Here is an 18,404-nt window from a genome sequence, read left to right as displayed (position 1 = left end):
GATGGTGTTTTGCTGGGGCAAACACAAGAAGGAAGTGGACACAGGTGTGAAAGGCTCAGGCAGACAACATTTAGCTGAAGCAGACACAGGAGAGGATGTTCTGCTAAAGCACGTGAAAAGACAAATGATGAAGGGTTCTTTGCTAATGACTCACATGTGTTGGTCTGCCTTACATGGCATAGTTGAGCTGCGTTTGTCGGGAGCCTATAGAGAGGAACACACCAAAAAAGTTCTGGTGGTGTGCTGCAGTTTTTTTGCTGCTTCCGAGGAATCAGGCTGATTGGCAGAGCGCTATCAGCTGAGACAGACACGAATGCTGAAGTAAGACCCGAGGAGGGCATGTGATGTTTGACGGGAGTATAAATAGGACTCCGTGGACAGGAGGAGCTAGGAGGCGGAGCTAGGCTTGCTTACAGAGAGAGCTATGTAATGTAGTGGATCTCAGAGTCCTCTGGGGTTCTTCTTGGTCCCTCCTGCTAGCTTGTGCCAAGGCTGAGGCCTGGCTGTTTCTGCTAGGTCGTACCACCAATGCTGATTTGTGTTTGCTACCCTGACTTTGTTGCTGATTTGTTTGGACGGCTGGTGTTGTCGGGAAGTGTTTGCGAGTGGATGAGCTGTCGCTGCCTGCTGACTTCCAGACAACACAGAACCTTTCTAAACAGGTCCACTTCGCCCCTATCCTTTCTTTCCCACTACCTCTGGTGGATGATAGGCTAAAAGGGATGTTATAATGTTTAAGAACCATCATAAAAAATAAAGATTAAAAAAAATTAAAGTTACACCTGCCTGCCAAGATGTAACAAGGGAACTGAGGCTGAGTTTTGGTGCCACAGGCTCGACTCTGGCCTCCAACAACTGGCTAAAATCCTGAAAAAAGTGACTCCCACCTTTTGTCAGGGAGCTATCAGGGCACTGTGAGGATAAGCCAGCTGTGTGTGTCCAGCCCTGTGCCTGGCAAGTGCTTTAGGAGCACTGGTGGGGCTGTTACTGATGGCAGCCTGCAGCTGCTCAGGGTAAAAAGCAAATGCATTTTGGGAAGACACTTGCTAAGAACATAGAGTGGGGCTTCTGCTTAATGACTGATGCTACTGTGGTTCATACATGCAAGCAAAGGGTCTGCGACGTCAGCACTGTGGTACACGCGGCTGAAGTCACAGAGATTATATTTCCAGGGTCTGGGGAAATATTAGGTGGGTGGACAGGAAGATTGCACACCTTCACGGCCACTTGGAGCGAGACGCACCAGCTCTCCATGTACACATTGCTGGGATACCCAGAAGGTGACTGCACGGTGTGGATGGCTTTGCTTCCCGGAAGACCAGGGTTGAAGAACCAGTCAGAACTGAAGAACCACCAGCCTGTAAGGCTACCCTCAGCTGATGCTGCCCGGGCAATAGCACGGTACCACAGAGGTATGAGACTTGACAAGACTTCAGCCTTCAATATAAAGCCTGACTCAGCCCTGTGCAGTGTCAAAGAAGCCCAGAGCACCACTCAGTCAGAAGGCACGCGTGTGCATCAACATCTTTTATTGGTTCACATTTTTTTCCAGAAAAATTGTAATAAAAATACATGGAATTGGAATTTGCATTACAATACATTGTGCGATTACAGAATATAAACAATGAAGTATATTCCTTCTTGTGGGGGCAGAACATTTCATTCCACTAAGACAATCACATGATTAGTTACATGGTCTGTTGTTCTGATCTCAGAGACTGGCAGACTTGAAAGGAAAAAAAAAAAACTTAAAAAATAAATAAATAAAACTGAACAGTCAACTCCCTTGGTTCCCTGGTCCTTTCTCCTCTTCCCACTGTCTTTAAAACATGGACGGGGGCAGGTGTGAGGGAGCCTCATGGGGCAGGGTAGGTGCTGCTGGCTGGACACCAGGCAAATCCATTCCCTGAGGTGGCCTGGAAGGGTACTGTGAAACGACACTCAGTACTGCAGGTGGAGACAGGCAAAGGGGAGGGCAAGAAAAGAAGCTGCAGGGCCAGGCCGTGTATGGTGGGAAACCTGGTTTGTATAGTCCTCAGCCAGCATGTTCACCGTCATGGAACCTAGGAGCTAAACTACACCATAAAAGCCCCAGCAGCCATGCCGGCAGAGTACTGGCTGGCCTGACAGAGTTCCTGTGGGCTCACTGAACAGAAAAAAAGAAAAAACATTTTTCAATGGTTTTTCAATAAAAAATCCTTCACATCCACCTGTGTTCAATAATAATAATAACTTACGTTGTGAACAGCTTCCTTATGAAAGTAATTACCTCAGAAGATGTATAGGCTGCGTGGGGAAAGAGCCACTGCCTGTGAATGTAGCTCTTACGGGACACAGCTTAAAACTAAATCCACCTCACAAAAACACCAAGTTTAAAGCAAATTAAGCGTTTTCCACTGAGAGCCAGACAATAATTGTACCAGGAGAGACACTCACTGCTGGTCTGCCTCTATCCTGCGATGCTCTACGCTACCCAAGAGCCATGCGATGCAGTTCAAGTAGATTAGCCAAGTCGCCACCTCCCTTGCTAAGCACACTGCAGGAAACTTGCAAAAGTGGTCAATGGTTTTTCTCGTTTTGGACACAAGACTTATTAAAGGAGACAATGCTACACCAGTTAGTAAAAGCAGACAGTGTATTTTAGTCACAGGGTAATTCGTCTTTCTGGGGATAAATTGGTTTGGCTCTCATAAGCCATCTCACCCACTTCCACACAGTAAAGACTGTTGTAGATGGACCAGCCATGACAAAAACTGATTGCTAATATTCCCTATCTCTAGTATCATTAACCCCATGGAGGAAAAAAGAAAAACAAAATTGACATTAGACAGCTTGAAAGCGAGACTAAGACAATCTACAGGGAAAGGTTGAGCTCAACAGACCCGGCAGCTCTTCTGTCACTGCCCACCACTTGGGCTTGAGGCCAGTGACTTCATGGACGCATGCCTGTGATGCTCTGCCGGATGTCAGTCTGAGTCTGTCATGGTGACCCCAGTGCGATGCTGCAGCCTCCTTCGACCTGCCACCTCCTACCCACAAGATCCCAGGGACCCGGTGGCCTTAGGAAAGCACCTTGAATTGGCGCCTAGGACCCAAGAGCCTTCCTGAACTTCACCTGGGTGTGGGCAAGGAAGCAAGGCAATGGTCTGTAGTCTTGGCAACAGCATCCACACTGGGGCTTAACCTCAACAGCCAGATTGGAGGATGTCTCCCCCAGAGCGCTTAGTCACTGACAACGTTGTGAATATCTGCAGGAAAGAAGAAGAAGGAGAGCATTTCAAACTCCCGAGCAAACAAGCTCACAGACAGCGCCACATACATTACAGTGACTTAGGTGATAGGTAAAATAAACAGAACTCAAGTATTTCCACCACAGTCCTCCAGTTCTCCAGAGGTTAAAGGAGGAGTGCATTAAAACGAGCTGCTTCCTATACGTGCAAACATTTGGTGGTCAAAGGCGCTGTCTACCCTCATTCTTACACAGTGGAAGCTAACCCGACTCACCCAGACTGCAGCCCCCGGACAGGATGCCATCTGTACTATGGGGGAGTCGGGGGACAGACTGACTACCTCATTCTGTACCATTTCCTGTTGGTCTCATACACCCTCTCCCCTTGGTTTCCAACAGGGCTCCTGTGCCCCTGTCTGTTCTATAGCTATCTGGTCACTGCTGAGATACAGTGAGACCCTGCAGGACATGGTCACCTTATAGGCTGCCCCATCCCGACACAAAGACAACATGACAATAGCCAGAAAGGGTCCTCGGGGCTGCTCTTGTCAGCGGCTCCTTGAGGACACAGGATGTGTGCAATCTCAGAGCCACACACAGACGACCCAGCACACCTCCTCCTCGAATGACACTTTACTACAAACTGAGCATGGCGACTGCTGAGCTGCCCTGGGCCTGTGTGTGTGTGTGTGTGTGTGTGTGTGTGTGTGTGTGTGTGTGTGTGTAAAGCTCACCAGGCCATTCCCTAACGACTTTACTACAAAGGTTATACATGTAGCAACAGTGGACTGTTTCCATCCTCTAAGTAGATCAAATATCAGCATGGGCCTAGGGACCTTCACACCATTTCCAGAGGCTCCACCTGCCCTGCCAAGAAGTCTCCTTAACCAGAGGCCACAGTGTATGTGGAAGGTGCCAGAAGAAGCCGATGCAGACTGCACACATCTTTGCAGACACTTGGAAACAAGCTTTTTTTTTTTGGCCAAATAATATACTTTCATTGGTTCTCGGAAAAAAAAAATATTGGTTTCTTAGAACACTAACTTACTTATTTGTCTGTTTACTTGAGACTGGATCTGACTCTGCAGCCTTGACTGATTTCAAGCTCAGGGCAATTCTTCTGCCTCAGCCTTCCAAGTACCAGTGTTCACAGAGGAACACTAGTATGTAATACAAGAACGGAGCAAGAAATCCTCTTGATGTTCACTGACCAGAGCGACCACAATGAAGCAAACATCCTTTGAACGCAAGGGGATTTCTAACCCTGAGAAAAGCCCTTGCTCTAGCGTAGCCTTCAGTAGCTACAACACAGCAAACATTCAGACCTGAGTACTTACGGGCCAAATCTTAAAATATGACTAATTCACACTCAAAATCAAGGGACTATAATAGGGAGCTCATCTTTGTCAGTCAGTAAGGATGTAAAACCCCCGAAGTCCTCGTCCCTTCTGTAACCTCACAGAAAAGCACAGTCCCAGCCCATCCCACCGCACTCATTAGCACGCCAACAGTCAGCGCTAGCTAACATGCAGTGAGCCAGCCCAACTGTTTCTGAAAAGGAACACAATTTCTTTGTTTAAAAAAAGACGGGCGTTATGGATGGGGGTGGGAGGTGGGGCGACACGCGACAATGTGGGACACTGAAAATAGCTGTCAGGATAGCAGTAATGTGTATAACTGGAGATGCCATCCGACAAGCTCTTCTCGATGTTTGTGATGGAAGAAAAGGAATGAGCAAGAGTGTCTATTTAAACAGACTCTTGGCTCCTGAAGCCTGCAAGTTTTGTTTTGTTTCTTGGGGTTTAGAAAGATTTAGAAAGAGGTTTGGATAAGAACTAACCTAAAAAGTGAGAGAATTAAAAAAGAAAAAAAAAAAAAAGAGCGAGCTGGCTGTTATCTCTGTTTTGCACTGGTGGCTCCCCATTGAAAACAGGAAGCTGAGGCAGGGCTGGCACCAGACCAGGGAAAAGATTGAAGGGTTGACTTTACAGATTTCACTCCCATACCCCTGCTTTGGAATGTTTGTCGAAATATTTACCTGTAAACAGCAACCTTAGAGGGCAGCACACAGAGCACTGGACAGGGACCAGGCTCAAGTGCTGCCAATTGCTCTGCCCAAGACCTTCCGGTCTTCCCCCAGGCTCTGGGGTACCCTGCCCAAGAGGGTCCCACCCTCTCTTTACAATAGCAATGTACTGAAAGTTAAAACAAAACAAAACAAAACAAGACAAGACAGAGGCCCTGGATGCATTTTAAGGCAGGCTTTGTTCTGTTTTCTGGAGACAAGGTCTCACTGTGCAGTTCAGGCAGGGCTCACCTTGGAGTCCCCAGTTTCCTTCCCCTTAATGTGCTTTAAGACATTAGACATTTGACGGGATCTCTTTGGATGCTCTTTTTGCGTTAGCTTTTCCCTCACAAGTGAAGTTGATTAGCTGGAACCACCCTGAATATCACCGACCCCCCAGGTACTGGGGGATCCCCTGAGACCCCCAGCCAGAACAAGAAATATAGCTACCTACAGAAATTCCAGAGGAAGGTTGCACTGCCTAAAGATGAACTCGCAGCTGGAGAGTCCGTCCGGGTCTGTGGGGATCACTCCTGTGAGGTGGACAACAGGCCATGCTGTTTCCTGAGTTCCTCTATGCAGAAGCAGGAATTGTTCATCCCGTGCTCTGCTTCAGGGCAACAGATGGCCCCGCTGCCACAGCCATTGGAACACTTCACGCTAGCTCAGAACCCGTTCCTAATTTACAATTACTTCTAAACCATCAATGGATGGACATTTGTGAAATTCAATAAAACATATGAGGAATATGAGAATTTAAAAGCTATGTAAATTAGCTGCTGGTTTTTTATTAACTAAAGCTGTCAAATGTCTCAAGTTTCTGACCCTTCCTAAAAGGGTCAGACAAAGCCAGCCTGAGGTCGTTTTTACAAAACCTACTCTGCTCCTGTCGTGCACTGCAAACACCCAGGCCACCTTCAGCCCAGCTGCACCTTCTGTGTGTGAAGGACCCTGGGGAGAAAGAGCTACCTCCTCAGGCGCAGCAGTCTGGTTCAGCTGCTATAGTCTCAGACACTCACCTCCTACCTGAGCGCTTCCTGTGGCCTTCCTGTTCCGAGCTCAGCTAACTTTGCTGCAAGCCAAGCTGAGAAGCTAAGACCTGCCAGACTTCACTGAAGAGCAGTTACTGAATAAGATCACGCCTCAGGCTAGGCAGCCATGACCCAAGTCCTTGCAACTTGTTCTCAGCGCCCTTCATCTTTGTCTGTCAACAGGAGATGCTGCCCTCAAATTCCTCAGGAAAGAAAATGGAGACGCTGACACAGGGAGAACACAGTGCCTGGTGCACACAGTAGGCCCTCATGTAGCTAGTCAGTCTTAGGTCTTGCCGACACTGACTCAAATTTGTCTTCAGTGTCGCCACTATACCTGTGTTCCCCTCAGTTCCCTTCCCACAGCAGGACTGCAGCAGGCTGGAGACATTTCCAGGCTGCTGAGGTAGAGACGCTGGGAGTGGGGATAGCGCAGCCAGAATGGGGAGAAGATATATTTCTGTTGTTTCTTTTTTTTCTTTTTTTTAAAAAAGGCATTTTATTTATTTTTATAACCCATTTTATTTTATTTTATATATTTTAAAAATTATTTATGTGTATATGTGTCCAAATGCCAAGTGTGCAGGCACCCAAGCTCCCTGGAGCTAGAGTTACTGGGATGTGAACCCTGACGTGCGCTGGGGACTAAACTCTAGCTCTCTAAAAAAGGGTCTGTATAAACTCTTATCTGCTAAGGCATCTCGACAGCCTAATTTCTGTTTTCTCACACTAAGCCTGTTGGTGATACTGTTAATGTACTCTTAAAAAACAAAAATCACTGGCACCTTTCCCATGCAGGCAATCTGTGTCGCTGTACTGAAAAACTGATACAGCCCAAGATGATGAATCTAAGCGGGGCACTCGGGAGGCAGGGGTTATCTCTGCGTCTGAGGCCAGCCTGATCTAGAAAGGAAGTTTCAGGACAGACAGCCAAGGCTACACAAAGAAATCCTGTCTCAAAAATAAATAAATAAATAAAATTAATGTAGACTCTTCAAAAAAATTTGAAAATAGAAAATTTTATTTTGACATTTCTAGATGTCAAAACCAGCAGCCTCTGTGACTCGCACTCCACTACCTCTCTGCCATGCCTGTTTGAAGAAACTGGTTAGAATTTTATGTTTCCGATCAGGTTAGCACATGTCAATCTGGAGGACACCATTGCTTATGACAGAAATGCAAAGCACACAGAAACACAGTGCTTTCCCACGGCTGTGGTTTTGTTTGTTTAAAATACGGGGTCTGTAGCCTGTGCCATGTACAAATCTACACTGGAGCTGAGACGGACTCTGAACTTCTGACCCTCCTGCCTCCACCTCAGTGCTAGGATTGCAGGCATATGCTACCATGCCCAGTTAGTGTAGCGATGGGATTAAACCCACAGCTTTATGCATGCTGAGGCAAGCACTCTACCATCTTACACTCAAGCCCTGTGTGTGTGTGTGTGTGTGTGTGTGTGTGTGTGTGTGTGTGTGTTTGTGCACATGCACAAGTATGTACTCATGGTTGTCTGGAGGCCAGAGTCATGAAAGCCAAAGTCATGTTTTCTTCTGTTGATTTCTACTCTACATTTTGAGTCTCACTGAACCTGCTTCCAGGATCCATCTATCTTCATTCCCTGACCCTTTGACCCTCACCACCCCCTGACCCCACTCCCACCTCATACTGAGGTTACAGAGATGTGCCACTACACCAGAGTGCTCAGGTCCTCTTTTGTGCAAAAACACTTTACCCACGGAGCCATTTCCTCAGCCCCCTTCCTTCCTGTGTCTTTTGAAAGTTGATATATGTTCAACCAAGAGCTCAGTTGTATAAGCACAACTGGAAATAGAAACCAACCAGTTATGAGCTGTAGAACAGGATCCAGTAAGAATGCATACACACACACACACACACCCCACACACACTTTCTATGTGCCTACATAGACGAGGATCCAGTAAGAATGCACATACATACCTCCTATGTGCCTACATACACATGCACAACAGGATCCAGTAATGCATACACACACACACACACACACACACCACACCTCCTGTGTGCCTATACACACAAGCACAACAGGATCCAGTAAGAATGGATACACACACACCTCCTATGTGCCTAATCACATAAGCACAACATGTGGGTATGACGCACAGATAAAAGCTGGCATTATTAACCCATCCCTTGTCCTTCCATGTCACTCTAGCCTTAGATCCCTCTCTGATAACAGTCCTCAGGCCTGGATGACACTGACAGCGAGCACTGACACTGGTTCCCAGAGGCCCAGACCAGGCCGTTTCCAGTTTCACTCTCCTTTGCTCAGTGTTTTAGAAACATCACTTTCCAGTATCATTCTTGGATGGCCACAAGCTCAAGAGGCAGACCCCAGAACCAGCCTTGAGGCTTTCCCAAACCACTAAATACTCACCACAGAAGCACTTTAGGACGTACAGTAATAAAGTAAAAGAGGCCTTTCTCAGTGGAGCTGCGAATGCCTGTGCCTCACTCACCTCTGCACAGACTGGGTGGATGCCGATGGTGCTGTCCAGCTGCTGCTTGGTCAGCCCACACTTGAGCGCGGCCGCAAAGCCCTGCGTCACCTCTCCAGCGTTTGGACCCAGCACGTGGAAGCCCACGACACGTTCCTAAGATGCAAAAGAGAGGGACCTGGGTAAGCTGGTCTCTCCCCTCTCTACCCACAGCCCTGGTACTTCCACAGACTGTTCTAAGAAGCCCCAGATGGAAATGGCTGCCTTGCACTGTTAAAGCCCCACTGTGTGCTGGGGAGGGGAGGTACAGGGGTCAGGCAGGTACAGGGGACGTGAGGAGAACACACCACCTTGAGAAAAAGTGTAGTGCCTGCAACTTCTTAGCAGCACAGCCATTCCAGACAACTCCAGCACGGGGCAGTGTCGCAGGTTCTCTGAGAGCCTGGCGGTTTTCTGTAGTGACTGAGGCTTAAGGGAAGTCACTCAACTTTTAAGATCATTTAGCTGACATTCTGGGCACAGGAAGAGCACCTCAGATACTGTGCAGACCCTTCCACAGGCACACAAAAGAGAAATGTCCAGACACTGAAATACCTGTGTGGGAATTACTGGTTGTGGAGAAAAATCTAAATCCCAAGCCCAGATTATCTCTTCAAGAAGAGACATCTCGTGCACTTGGACTGTTGCACGGTTCAGTGGGTGTGTGCAGAGCTGACAGACTAGACCAGTCACTCTGCCTGGAGCACATGAAGCAACGCAGGCCCACTGGCTGCAGGCCAGGCCAGTGTTCAGAGGTTTCATGAGAAACAGTCCAAGGACAAATAAAACCCATTAAAAAAAAGCTGTGTGAAACTGGAACCTCTGGGGCTAGAGAGATGGCCCAGTGGATAAGAGCACTGGCTGCTCTTCCAGAGGCCTCGGTTCGATTCCCAGCAGCCACATGGCAGCTCACAACTTGCTGTAGGTTCAGTGCCAGAGAATCCAACACTTTCACACAGACACATTTGCAGGCAAAACGTCAATGCACATGAAATAAAAGGAAGTAAAAATATATAAAAAAAATTAGTTGTGTGCAATACTTAGAAACGGTCGAAGATGCCTTTGCTTTCGGTCTTATTATATAATCTACATCAGACGACTTGGAGTTTGGGGTGTGAATAAGGTACACACCCCAATGTGCTATATACCTAAAACCATTCAAAATATACTAGGTTTGCATATCATAATGTAGGAGAACATAAGAAATCTAATCAGAGTTTTATCTGTGCAGTGCCAGGGAGTGAATCCAGGGCTGTCAGCACACTAAACAAACCCTCTATCATTGAGCTACATCCTGTCCTCTGAAAAAGTGACATTAAAAGTAAAAGGTGCCCGCCTCCATTTACCAAGGATGACTCCTTTAATTAAGTCACAAAGCATTGTGTAATGTTTATATGTAAGTGGATACACAGCAAACAGAAACCATGGACAGTTGAGAGAGACACCAACTTCCAAAACGGTAAGAAAGAATAAAAACATAAGACAGTAGAAAGCATACGGGCAGGGAGTGACTGTCACTGGCATGGCTGTGACACGGGCCGGGATCTAATAGCTCTGCTAGACTGGACTCAGTTTCCTCAGCCACAGAATGGGCAGAACGAGCAGACAGCAATTATCAGTGGTCACAGAGGCGCCCCCTCAGCACAGATTAAACGAGATTCTGAACAGCGCAGGAGCAAGTGTTCCAGACCAGAGCTGCTGTGAACCGTATCTGCACTGCTGATCTCTTACAGGCTGGTGCTCACTGCCCCGAGCAGTGAGCAGGAAGTACTTCCATGTGTGTGAGTGTGATTTACACGTTTCACATGTAGAACACTGAGCTCTGTTTAAAACCAAGTCACACTTGGACACTCAGTCACTGTGACGTCAGATGACACTTGGCTACATCATGCTTTAATAAAGCTATGTCTAAAGAGATAGAGAGAGTGACACATCATTGATCCTTATGTCAGTGCACAGTTCACTAGGAGTTACCCTGATCTATTCATTCACTGAACATCTGCCTCCGTGATAACTTTACACCTAAGGTGATGTCTTGAAACCTTCTGGGTTCTAAAAAAAAATTTGTCTCATCTAAAACAGTTTTTAAACAAAGTATGTCATTACAGACAAACCCTGAGCTTGTTTTAATAATCTAACCAAGTTCCTTTTGTGTTTGATGTAAGGCTTTGGCTTTATTCATATTTTCCCTGAAGGGATTTTTAAGGTCAATACGCTGAATACATTGAAAAAATTCAGTTTCTGGTACAATATTGAATGAGAATATGGGGCTGGAGAGATGGCTCAGAGGTTAAGAGTACTGACTGCTCTTTAAAGGTCCTGAGTTCAAATCCCAGCAACCACATGGTAGCTCACAACCAGCCATAATGAAATCTGACGCCCTCTTCTGGTGCATCTTTGGGCTGGAGCAAGCAGGGACTGAGCAAGCGGGGCAGACCAGAGTGAACAGAGGTCCTAAATTCAATTCCCAATGGCCACATGAAGGCTCACAACCACCTGTACAGCTACAGTGTGCTCACATACATAAAAAAATAAATCTCAGAAAGAGAGAGAGAGAGAGAGAGAGAGAGAGAGAATGTGTGTATGGACACATGTGTTCTAGAATATAATATAAAATGTATTTCTTACTGTGTGGTAACAGTCAAGTTAGTTTGTCAGTCTCTCTCACTATGGGTCTGGAATACCTGGGAGGCAGAGGAGTCTGCCCTCGGGCTTGGTCATTAGTGTAGCAGTGGGCTACCTCTCAATCTGGAGCCCAGCCAAGTCTGAGCTCTTCCCACCAGCTCAGAGGATCAAAGCAGAGCATCCAGGTTTGGGTTTGTTTGTAGTTTTTTAAAAGGTAGCTGAGGACTTCATGACTCTCCACTCATCAACACAGAGAAGCCCCAAGTGTCCCCTGACTTCCTTCACCCAAGTGTGTTCTGCCTGCCTGCAGTGGGGCCCTGGACCAGAAAAGATGAACAGGCAAGGCAGCAGGCAGGAGAGCCCAGACCCTTGCCTAAGATGCTGCCCCTGGTGCTGTGGACACCAATGGCTGGAATCCTAACACTCATGGTCAAAAGTTACACATCTCCACAAAGACCGTCGCCGCACTTACATCGTCTTTAAGGTTGCAGATTATTTTTGCATAACATTTGTTGTTATCCCGGGATGGAACTGTCCATTCCAATGGCCAAAAGAAACTGTGGTAAACCTGGAAGACACAAGCAGAGGTCAGACTCGTTTCCTTATGTGGGATGTTGCCCAGCAGTAGGTGTGGAGGTACTTCAATAATTAGCACTGCTAATAAAGTTCACAGAATAAACTGACTTCATCAAAAGGCAAGTAACTTGGAACTTTGTTGTCAAGACCCCTTTGACTAATCTTACCGCAACATGATTAGTAAACCTTAAGTAATAGAACAAAATGACCAAGAAAATCAAGAAAGAAGCCACAAATTTACTGCCTTACATAAGACAACAAGCGGGCAGTGGTGGCGCACGCCTTTAATCCCAGCACTTGGGATTAAAGCGAAAGCAGGTGGATCTGAGTTTGAGGCCAGCCTGGTCTACACAGGGAGTTCTAAGATAGCCAGAGCGACAGGACATATTAATGTTTCAGAAAAAGAAAAAGAAAAGAAATAAAAAATACAAAGTGACCTCCCGGTTAGCGTAGATCAGTGTTTCTCACCCCGTGGGTTGCAGCCCCTTTGGGGGCTGACTCTTAGATGTCCTCTGTATCAGACATTTACATTATGATTTGTAACAGCAGCAAAATGACAGTTATGAAGTAAAGCTGAAATAATTTTATGGGGGTGGGGGAGTCACGACAACATGACAAACTGAACTGAGGGTCATAGCTTTGGGAAGGCTGAGAGTCACTGGCTCAGAGGAATGAGAGCTGTACAGAGCAGGGGCAGCTCTAACAACCACCTAGCTGGTGCTTCTTCCTGCTTCCAGAAAGTTCCTCCAGGGACCTTATCAAAAGCTCAGGAGGAGGGAGGGAGGTGCAGGGGAGCCAGAAGACAGGGGCTCTGTTTGATGTGGCTTGGGCATGACAAGCAAGACTGTTTCCTCCTCTGGGGACCCACATCAGTGCTCTGATACAAAAGTCTAACGCATGTAAAATTACGCAGGGAAAGGCTAAGGAAAGCCTTCCAAATGGCTAAGCTACAGACAGCATCTGTGAGTAGTTGATTCCTGCTCCTTTAATTGGCTTGTTCAAAATGTCTCACTTTTGTAAGGAAAGTAGCAAAGCAAAGTAAGAAAATTCAGTCTTTCTGTATGAACACGACTTGCTTACTAATAACCTTAAGATAAAAATGCTTACCAAAAAAACATGGAGAGGTAACATTTGTGCAGGTCTGTTTGTCCCACAAGGATATCAAAGAAGACTACTATTATATGTATAACATAATATAGGGCACTATTATCACTCTCTGCCTTACTCCCCTGAGCCTGGAGCACACCACTCTTTGGTGATGCTAGCAGCCAGCCAAGGGCCAGCATTCTTCCTGTGCGTACTCCCTGCCCGTCTCTCCCACTGATACACCCAGACCCAGCGTCCTATGTGAGTGCTGGGGGGATCTGAATTCAGGCCCTCGTGCTTGCACTGATGCGCTCTTACGTCATCCAGCTGCTAAATACTTCTGATAGACAATCTCGCCTCAAATAGTAATTACAGAGTGGACAATGGATTCTAACCATGACCACGGACCAGAGACAATGCTCCGCAGTTAAAAAGACCTAGGTTCAGTTCCCAGCTTCTCTTTAGCTCCTTTAGCTCGTTAGCCTATTTGTGGATGGCTGAAGCCATCTTGGTGAGCACCTGCTAGCTCACAACCATCGAGGGATCTATCTGATGCCTTCTGGCCTTCACGGCACCTCCATGTGTGCATGTGGTGCAGAGATACATGCAGGCAAAGCACCCATATACATAAAACAAAAATAAATAAACTTATAAATCCAAAAAAACAGCAGGCATGCTCATTCCCCTGTTTACAACTGCACTTTTCTGCACACCGGAAACCATCTTGACTCTTTGAAAAAAGCAATGTGAAAAAGAGGCAAAGAACTTACTTCAATATTTTCTTCCCCAAATTTCTCTACGGCTTTTTCTTCAGAGAGGCCACAACAGCCATACTCCAAAGGAGTAAATACGGTCGTTGGGACATTGTCATAGTCACACTGTGTCAAATGGAGAAAAAAAATAATTAAGAGAGGCAAAAAATGACAATAGAAACCATTAGTCTCAGCGGGCGACAACGCAATACTCACTTTGACATTGGAGCCTCCGTACAGCCTCTGAGCCAGCAATCTCCCCGCCTGGATGGCTACGGGAGTCAGCTCTAGCTTCCCCTCCAGGATGTCGCCGATGGCGTAGATGTAAGGCACATTGGTCTGCTCTTCATCCGTGACAGGTATCTTTCCGGTCCTGCAACCATCAATTGCTGCTATTAGTGAAGTAAAACTACATTATCTTCCTCCCCAGGAGAACAACGCTCCGATTACTGACAAAACAGTGCACAGGACTCAAAATGCTTAGCAAGAATCCTGGCCACTACTTTAAAAATCAAACATGAAACATATTTGACAAACAGGAGAAAAACTCCTTTCACATAGTGGTTAAGACTGTCAGAACTAACTAAGAACAACCCTATACACCCTGAGCATCCAGCGCCGAAGAGCATCCAGCACCTAAGAGCATCCAGCGCCTAATGGTAACACCCAGTCCCGGGGAAATGAGCTTTACAAGCAAAGGCGGAGGGAAGCCGTGAGGAACCACGCTGTGCGGTCGCCTTACTTTTCGTTTATCTTCACGCCCACGGTCTCTAAGCCAATAGTTCTCGTACAAGAATCTCTTCCTACCGCCAGCAACACCTAAAAAAAAATAATAAACTGTTAACAAAGCCACTGCATAAACTACTTAAACACAGACCTGAAAAACACCTCTCATTAATAAGTCAGGAGTTTAAGCAAAGCCAACCCTTTTACGGTTTAAAGACTTCTGAACGACCAAGCCAACGTCTCTTGGCATTTCTTACAAGAAAGGGAGCTGTTGCCCTAATTAAGTTAGACAAACTTAAATACGAAGGGCACCATCCATGGCCGAATTATCTCCTAAGTGACCGTCTGCAAAGACGAAAGGGAACGCAGAGTCTGGCTCCCTAGCGACTTCTGCCTAGTTGTGAGACTCGGCATACAGAGTATTAAGTTACCAAAAGGAGGGTTGAAGCCATCTCTGTGGTAAGATAAATTCTAATCTCAGAGTAACTGAGATGTCTTAGAATGTGCAAAGAACAGGGGCATTTCAGAGAGGAAAGTCACCCAAAGTCCGTAACAGACCCCAGCCTGACCCAGGCCCGCTCCTTACTGTGTTAAATTCGCCCTCTATGGTCTCCTCGCTGTTCGTGGATTGAGCAGTCACCCTGAGTCGGCCTGGTGTCCCTGCTTCGATCTGTTCAATCTACAAAAAGAAACAAAGATGCAGACAAAGAGGGTCACCCATTTTTTTCTATTTCCATCTGCTTAGTCCTCAGGAAACAGAACTCAGCCCTGAGAGGCTTTTACGTCATCTCCCTCACGTAGCAAGAGTGGAAGAAGCAACTTCCAGGGACCTCACTAACACCGCTTGCTTGAGAGGCTTTTCCTCAAATAATTCTTCAACAGGGAAGAAAGTGGGAAGGAAAGTGGAGAACACATAGCACGCTCCCTAGGACGGAGCCATCACCCACTGCTGTCTGCAGGGTAATTACTGATGAGAGCCACGGCCACTCAACTTCAGAGCATCCTTTTTGACTACAAATCCTCATTTTCACTGACAAAAGAGTGAAGTATGTGAGTAAGGACTTAAATGTGAGTTAGAGAGCCCTAAGAATCACAGTGGGAAAGATGTGTTTATGTCAACAGCTGCTGTAGGTCCAAGAAAGGAGTGAGCAGCCTCCTGAATTAGCAGGAGAAAGAACATTCCCACCCTATTGCACAGACATTCATGATAACCTAATGCACACAGATGTTCACAACAACCTACAGGACACAGATGTTCATGACAACGACCTATGAAGCACCACTATGAAGGGATGCAGTAAAGGTAACAAGGGAAGCGGTCACTGGTGTGACACAGCAATGGTTCTGAGGCAGCAGTCACAGCGGTCAGCGCAAGCTCATGCATCAGCACCGCACTCCCGACGGCCCCTACTGCTCAAAGGTCTGCCTGCTTCTACCACCATCCTGATCATAAAACCAACGCAGCGCAGAAAAGCCACTTACTTTCGTTGGGACGAACTGCCTTATGAACTTGATACCATGTTCTTCCATGTGTTCACCGATTTTGTTGGCCATGTCTTGGTCAAATCCTCTAAGGAGAATGGACCGCACCATTACAGTGACATCTAGGCCGATACCAGCCAGAAATCCTGCACATTCCAAGGCGACATAAGACGCGCCAACTACTAGGGTCTTCCCCGGGCAGTAAGGCAAGGAGAAAAGATCATCACTGGAGAAGGTAAGGGGGGAGAAAAGAAAAAGAGAGAAATGTTCATGTATGAATAAAGATGCAAGTATCAAAGAATGACAACTTTTAATATTTCATAGGATACTATACATATGACAGAATTCTAAAAGGTCTTAGATACTCGTCTTTGTTGGCAATACCCAGCTGGTCTTTAAATATGCTAGTGGCTAAACAGAGCTGACAACGTAACTTCTAGCACCAATCAGACCCCACAGCCATTTTATACTATGTGGAAACATGACCCATTTGCAAACCCAAACCATACTGGCCTATGCTCAGTTGCCTTCCTGGGTGGAAAATGTTTTCTTTCTTTCCTGGAACATCCAGGAGCAAAAGTGGGGGTGGGGAGGCTTTGAAAATCTAATCTTCATAATATAAGAAGTTTAACTCAACAAAAATTTTATAGTTGAGTTTAGAAGTAAAAGACTATAAAAATGCCCAGGTATAGAGGCATACGCCTTTAATCCCTGCCCTCAGAGAAAGAGGCAGGAAGGTCTTATGATGCCTGCCTGGTCTACATAGACAGACCCTGTCTCAAAAACTAAAAATCAAGGAAAACAAAACAAAGAACTCTATGTCAGGATAGCTAGGTAAGGGGTGCGTGACTGCAGACCCAGCACTTGGGAGGGAGAAGCAGAGGGTCATGGGTTTCTGATGGCCCTCAGCTGTGAACTGAGCGTGAAGCTCGCCTGGGCTGTGCAGTGCCCTCCAGCCTATCACCACCAAAGTAGTAAGTGTTGGGCATAGTGGCAGATGCTTGTGGACTCAGCTTCTCAGGATGCTGAGGCAGAAAGATCACTTGAGCCCTGGGATTCAAGTTCATCTAGGCAACATTGGTAAACCCTATTTCTAAGAAAATAAAAATCAGGATGGGACCTTGGTAGGGTCTGAATGTTTGTGTGGCCAAATATTAAAATTCCCCATAGTACTCTACCCCAAGTGTGATGGTGTTAATAGGTTTTTAGTAGATGATTAGGGCATAAAAATAAAAAATGTGACTCTCACAAGCAGGACCAGAGTCTATGAAAGAACTCCACAGACATGCCACCGCACTTTCCACTAAAGGAAGATCCACCTATGAGCTGGGGATTCAGTCATGGCCAGTGCAAGCTTACGACTGAACCTCCAGAACTGTGGGCAGGCCCCGAGTTAGTAACTGTGTTACAACACCCAAAGACCCTAAGCAAGACCACACATCCCAGGTAGTAGGGACAGAAGCACCAGATGAGTTTGACTCCTAGAAGAAAGAATCCAGAAATTCCCAGGCAAAAAAGCATCCAAAATAGAAGAAACTGTCAATCTATTTTAATGACTTCATCATTGAAACAGTATTGGTAGTGTTATCCTTTGATGAGAAACATCTTTTTTCTTGACATGTTTTAGAAGGCTCTTCTACAGGGTACTGTCATGCAGTGGACCAAGGCCTCAGAAGTCTCAATGCATAGCCACTTCAGTTAACCCTTTGTTTCCACTCCCCTAGTACTAACAAAGAACATGGTCCTTGCTCTGCACAAAATAAACTCGCCTTCAGGAGACCACATTTATGTTACAAAATAGCCACCTGGTTTACAAATACAGGTCAAGTGCACAGAGAAATGTCACTCCAACTAAATCATGCTGCCAGGGTCATGTGCTCACTCTGCCACCAAGGCTTGTAGCTTGTAACCTTTAAGACAGTGTCAGTCCCTGACTTTCTTTCAATCCCCAAGGACAATGGTGGTAAGGAATTCTTTCCTAATCCAGGAAAGGAACCAAGCAGCCGGCCAGCTGCGGCCTGTCTCACCCACCTGCTGATGCAGTACTCTTTGTCTCCAGGGATGCCCAGGTAGCGGGGCCTCTCACCCGTGGCGATGAGGAACCGCTCTGCTGAATAGATTTTTTCTTTACCTTTGTTATTTGTCGCCTGCAAAGGAAACAATGTCAATCCCAATGGAGGACTAGCCCTTAGAACCTGTGCTTAGTAGAGGGCACTTACAGTGTCTCCCTCAGTTCCCAGAACAGTAAGAGAAACTAAAGGCTGAGCAGACGAAGGACCGCCTTGAGGAATAGTGCTACAAGGTGAGGGAGCAAGCCT

At 46.4% G+C, this 18,404-nt stretch overlaps 1 protein-coding gene across 4 annotated transcripts in view; it reads right to left on the bottom strand.

Moving 5' to 3' along the window:
* Window positions 1-1,512: 1,512 nt before the first annotated feature.
* Window positions 1,513-18,404, bottom strand: part of Txnrd1 (thioredoxin reductase 1) — a 76,948-nt gene continuing 60,056 nt past the window's right edge. For 3 of the 4 annotated variants that reach the window (XM_085843059.1, XM_021175083.3, XM_021175084.3), the window contains 9 exons: window positions 18,118-18,233; window positions 16,087-16,312; window positions 15,191-15,283; window positions 14,621-14,697; window positions 14,095-14,251; window positions 13,897-14,004; window positions 11,937-12,032; window positions 8,822-8,956; window positions 1,513-3,248 (listed from right to left, as the gene is read on the bottom strand). In XM_085843059.1, the coding sequence (XP_085699185.1) occupies window positions 3,180-3,248; window positions 8,822-8,956; window positions 11,937-12,032; window positions 13,897-14,004; window positions 14,095-14,251; window positions 14,621-14,697; window positions 15,191-15,283; window positions 16,087-16,312; window positions 18,118-18,233 (1,077 nt within the window). In that variant the 3' untranslated portion in view covers window positions 1,513-3,179. The remainder of the gene's footprint in view (window positions 3,249-8,821; window positions 8,957-11,936; window positions 12,033-13,896; window positions 14,005-14,094; window positions 14,252-14,620; window positions 14,698-15,190; window positions 15,284-16,086; window positions 16,313-18,117; window positions 18,234-18,404) is intronic. The other variant, XM_021175082.3, reaches the window with a different exon arrangement.

This window comes from Mus caroli, unplaced genomic scaffold (assembly GCF_978045245.1).
Source record: "Mus caroli unplaced genomic scaffold, Mus_caroli_1 scaffold_9, whole genome shotgun sequence".
Taxonomy (NCBI): domain Eukaryota; kingdom Metazoa; phylum Chordata; class Mammalia; order Rodentia; family Muridae; genus Mus; species Mus caroli.
This window is presented reverse-complemented; position numbering and strand designations above follow the sequence as displayed.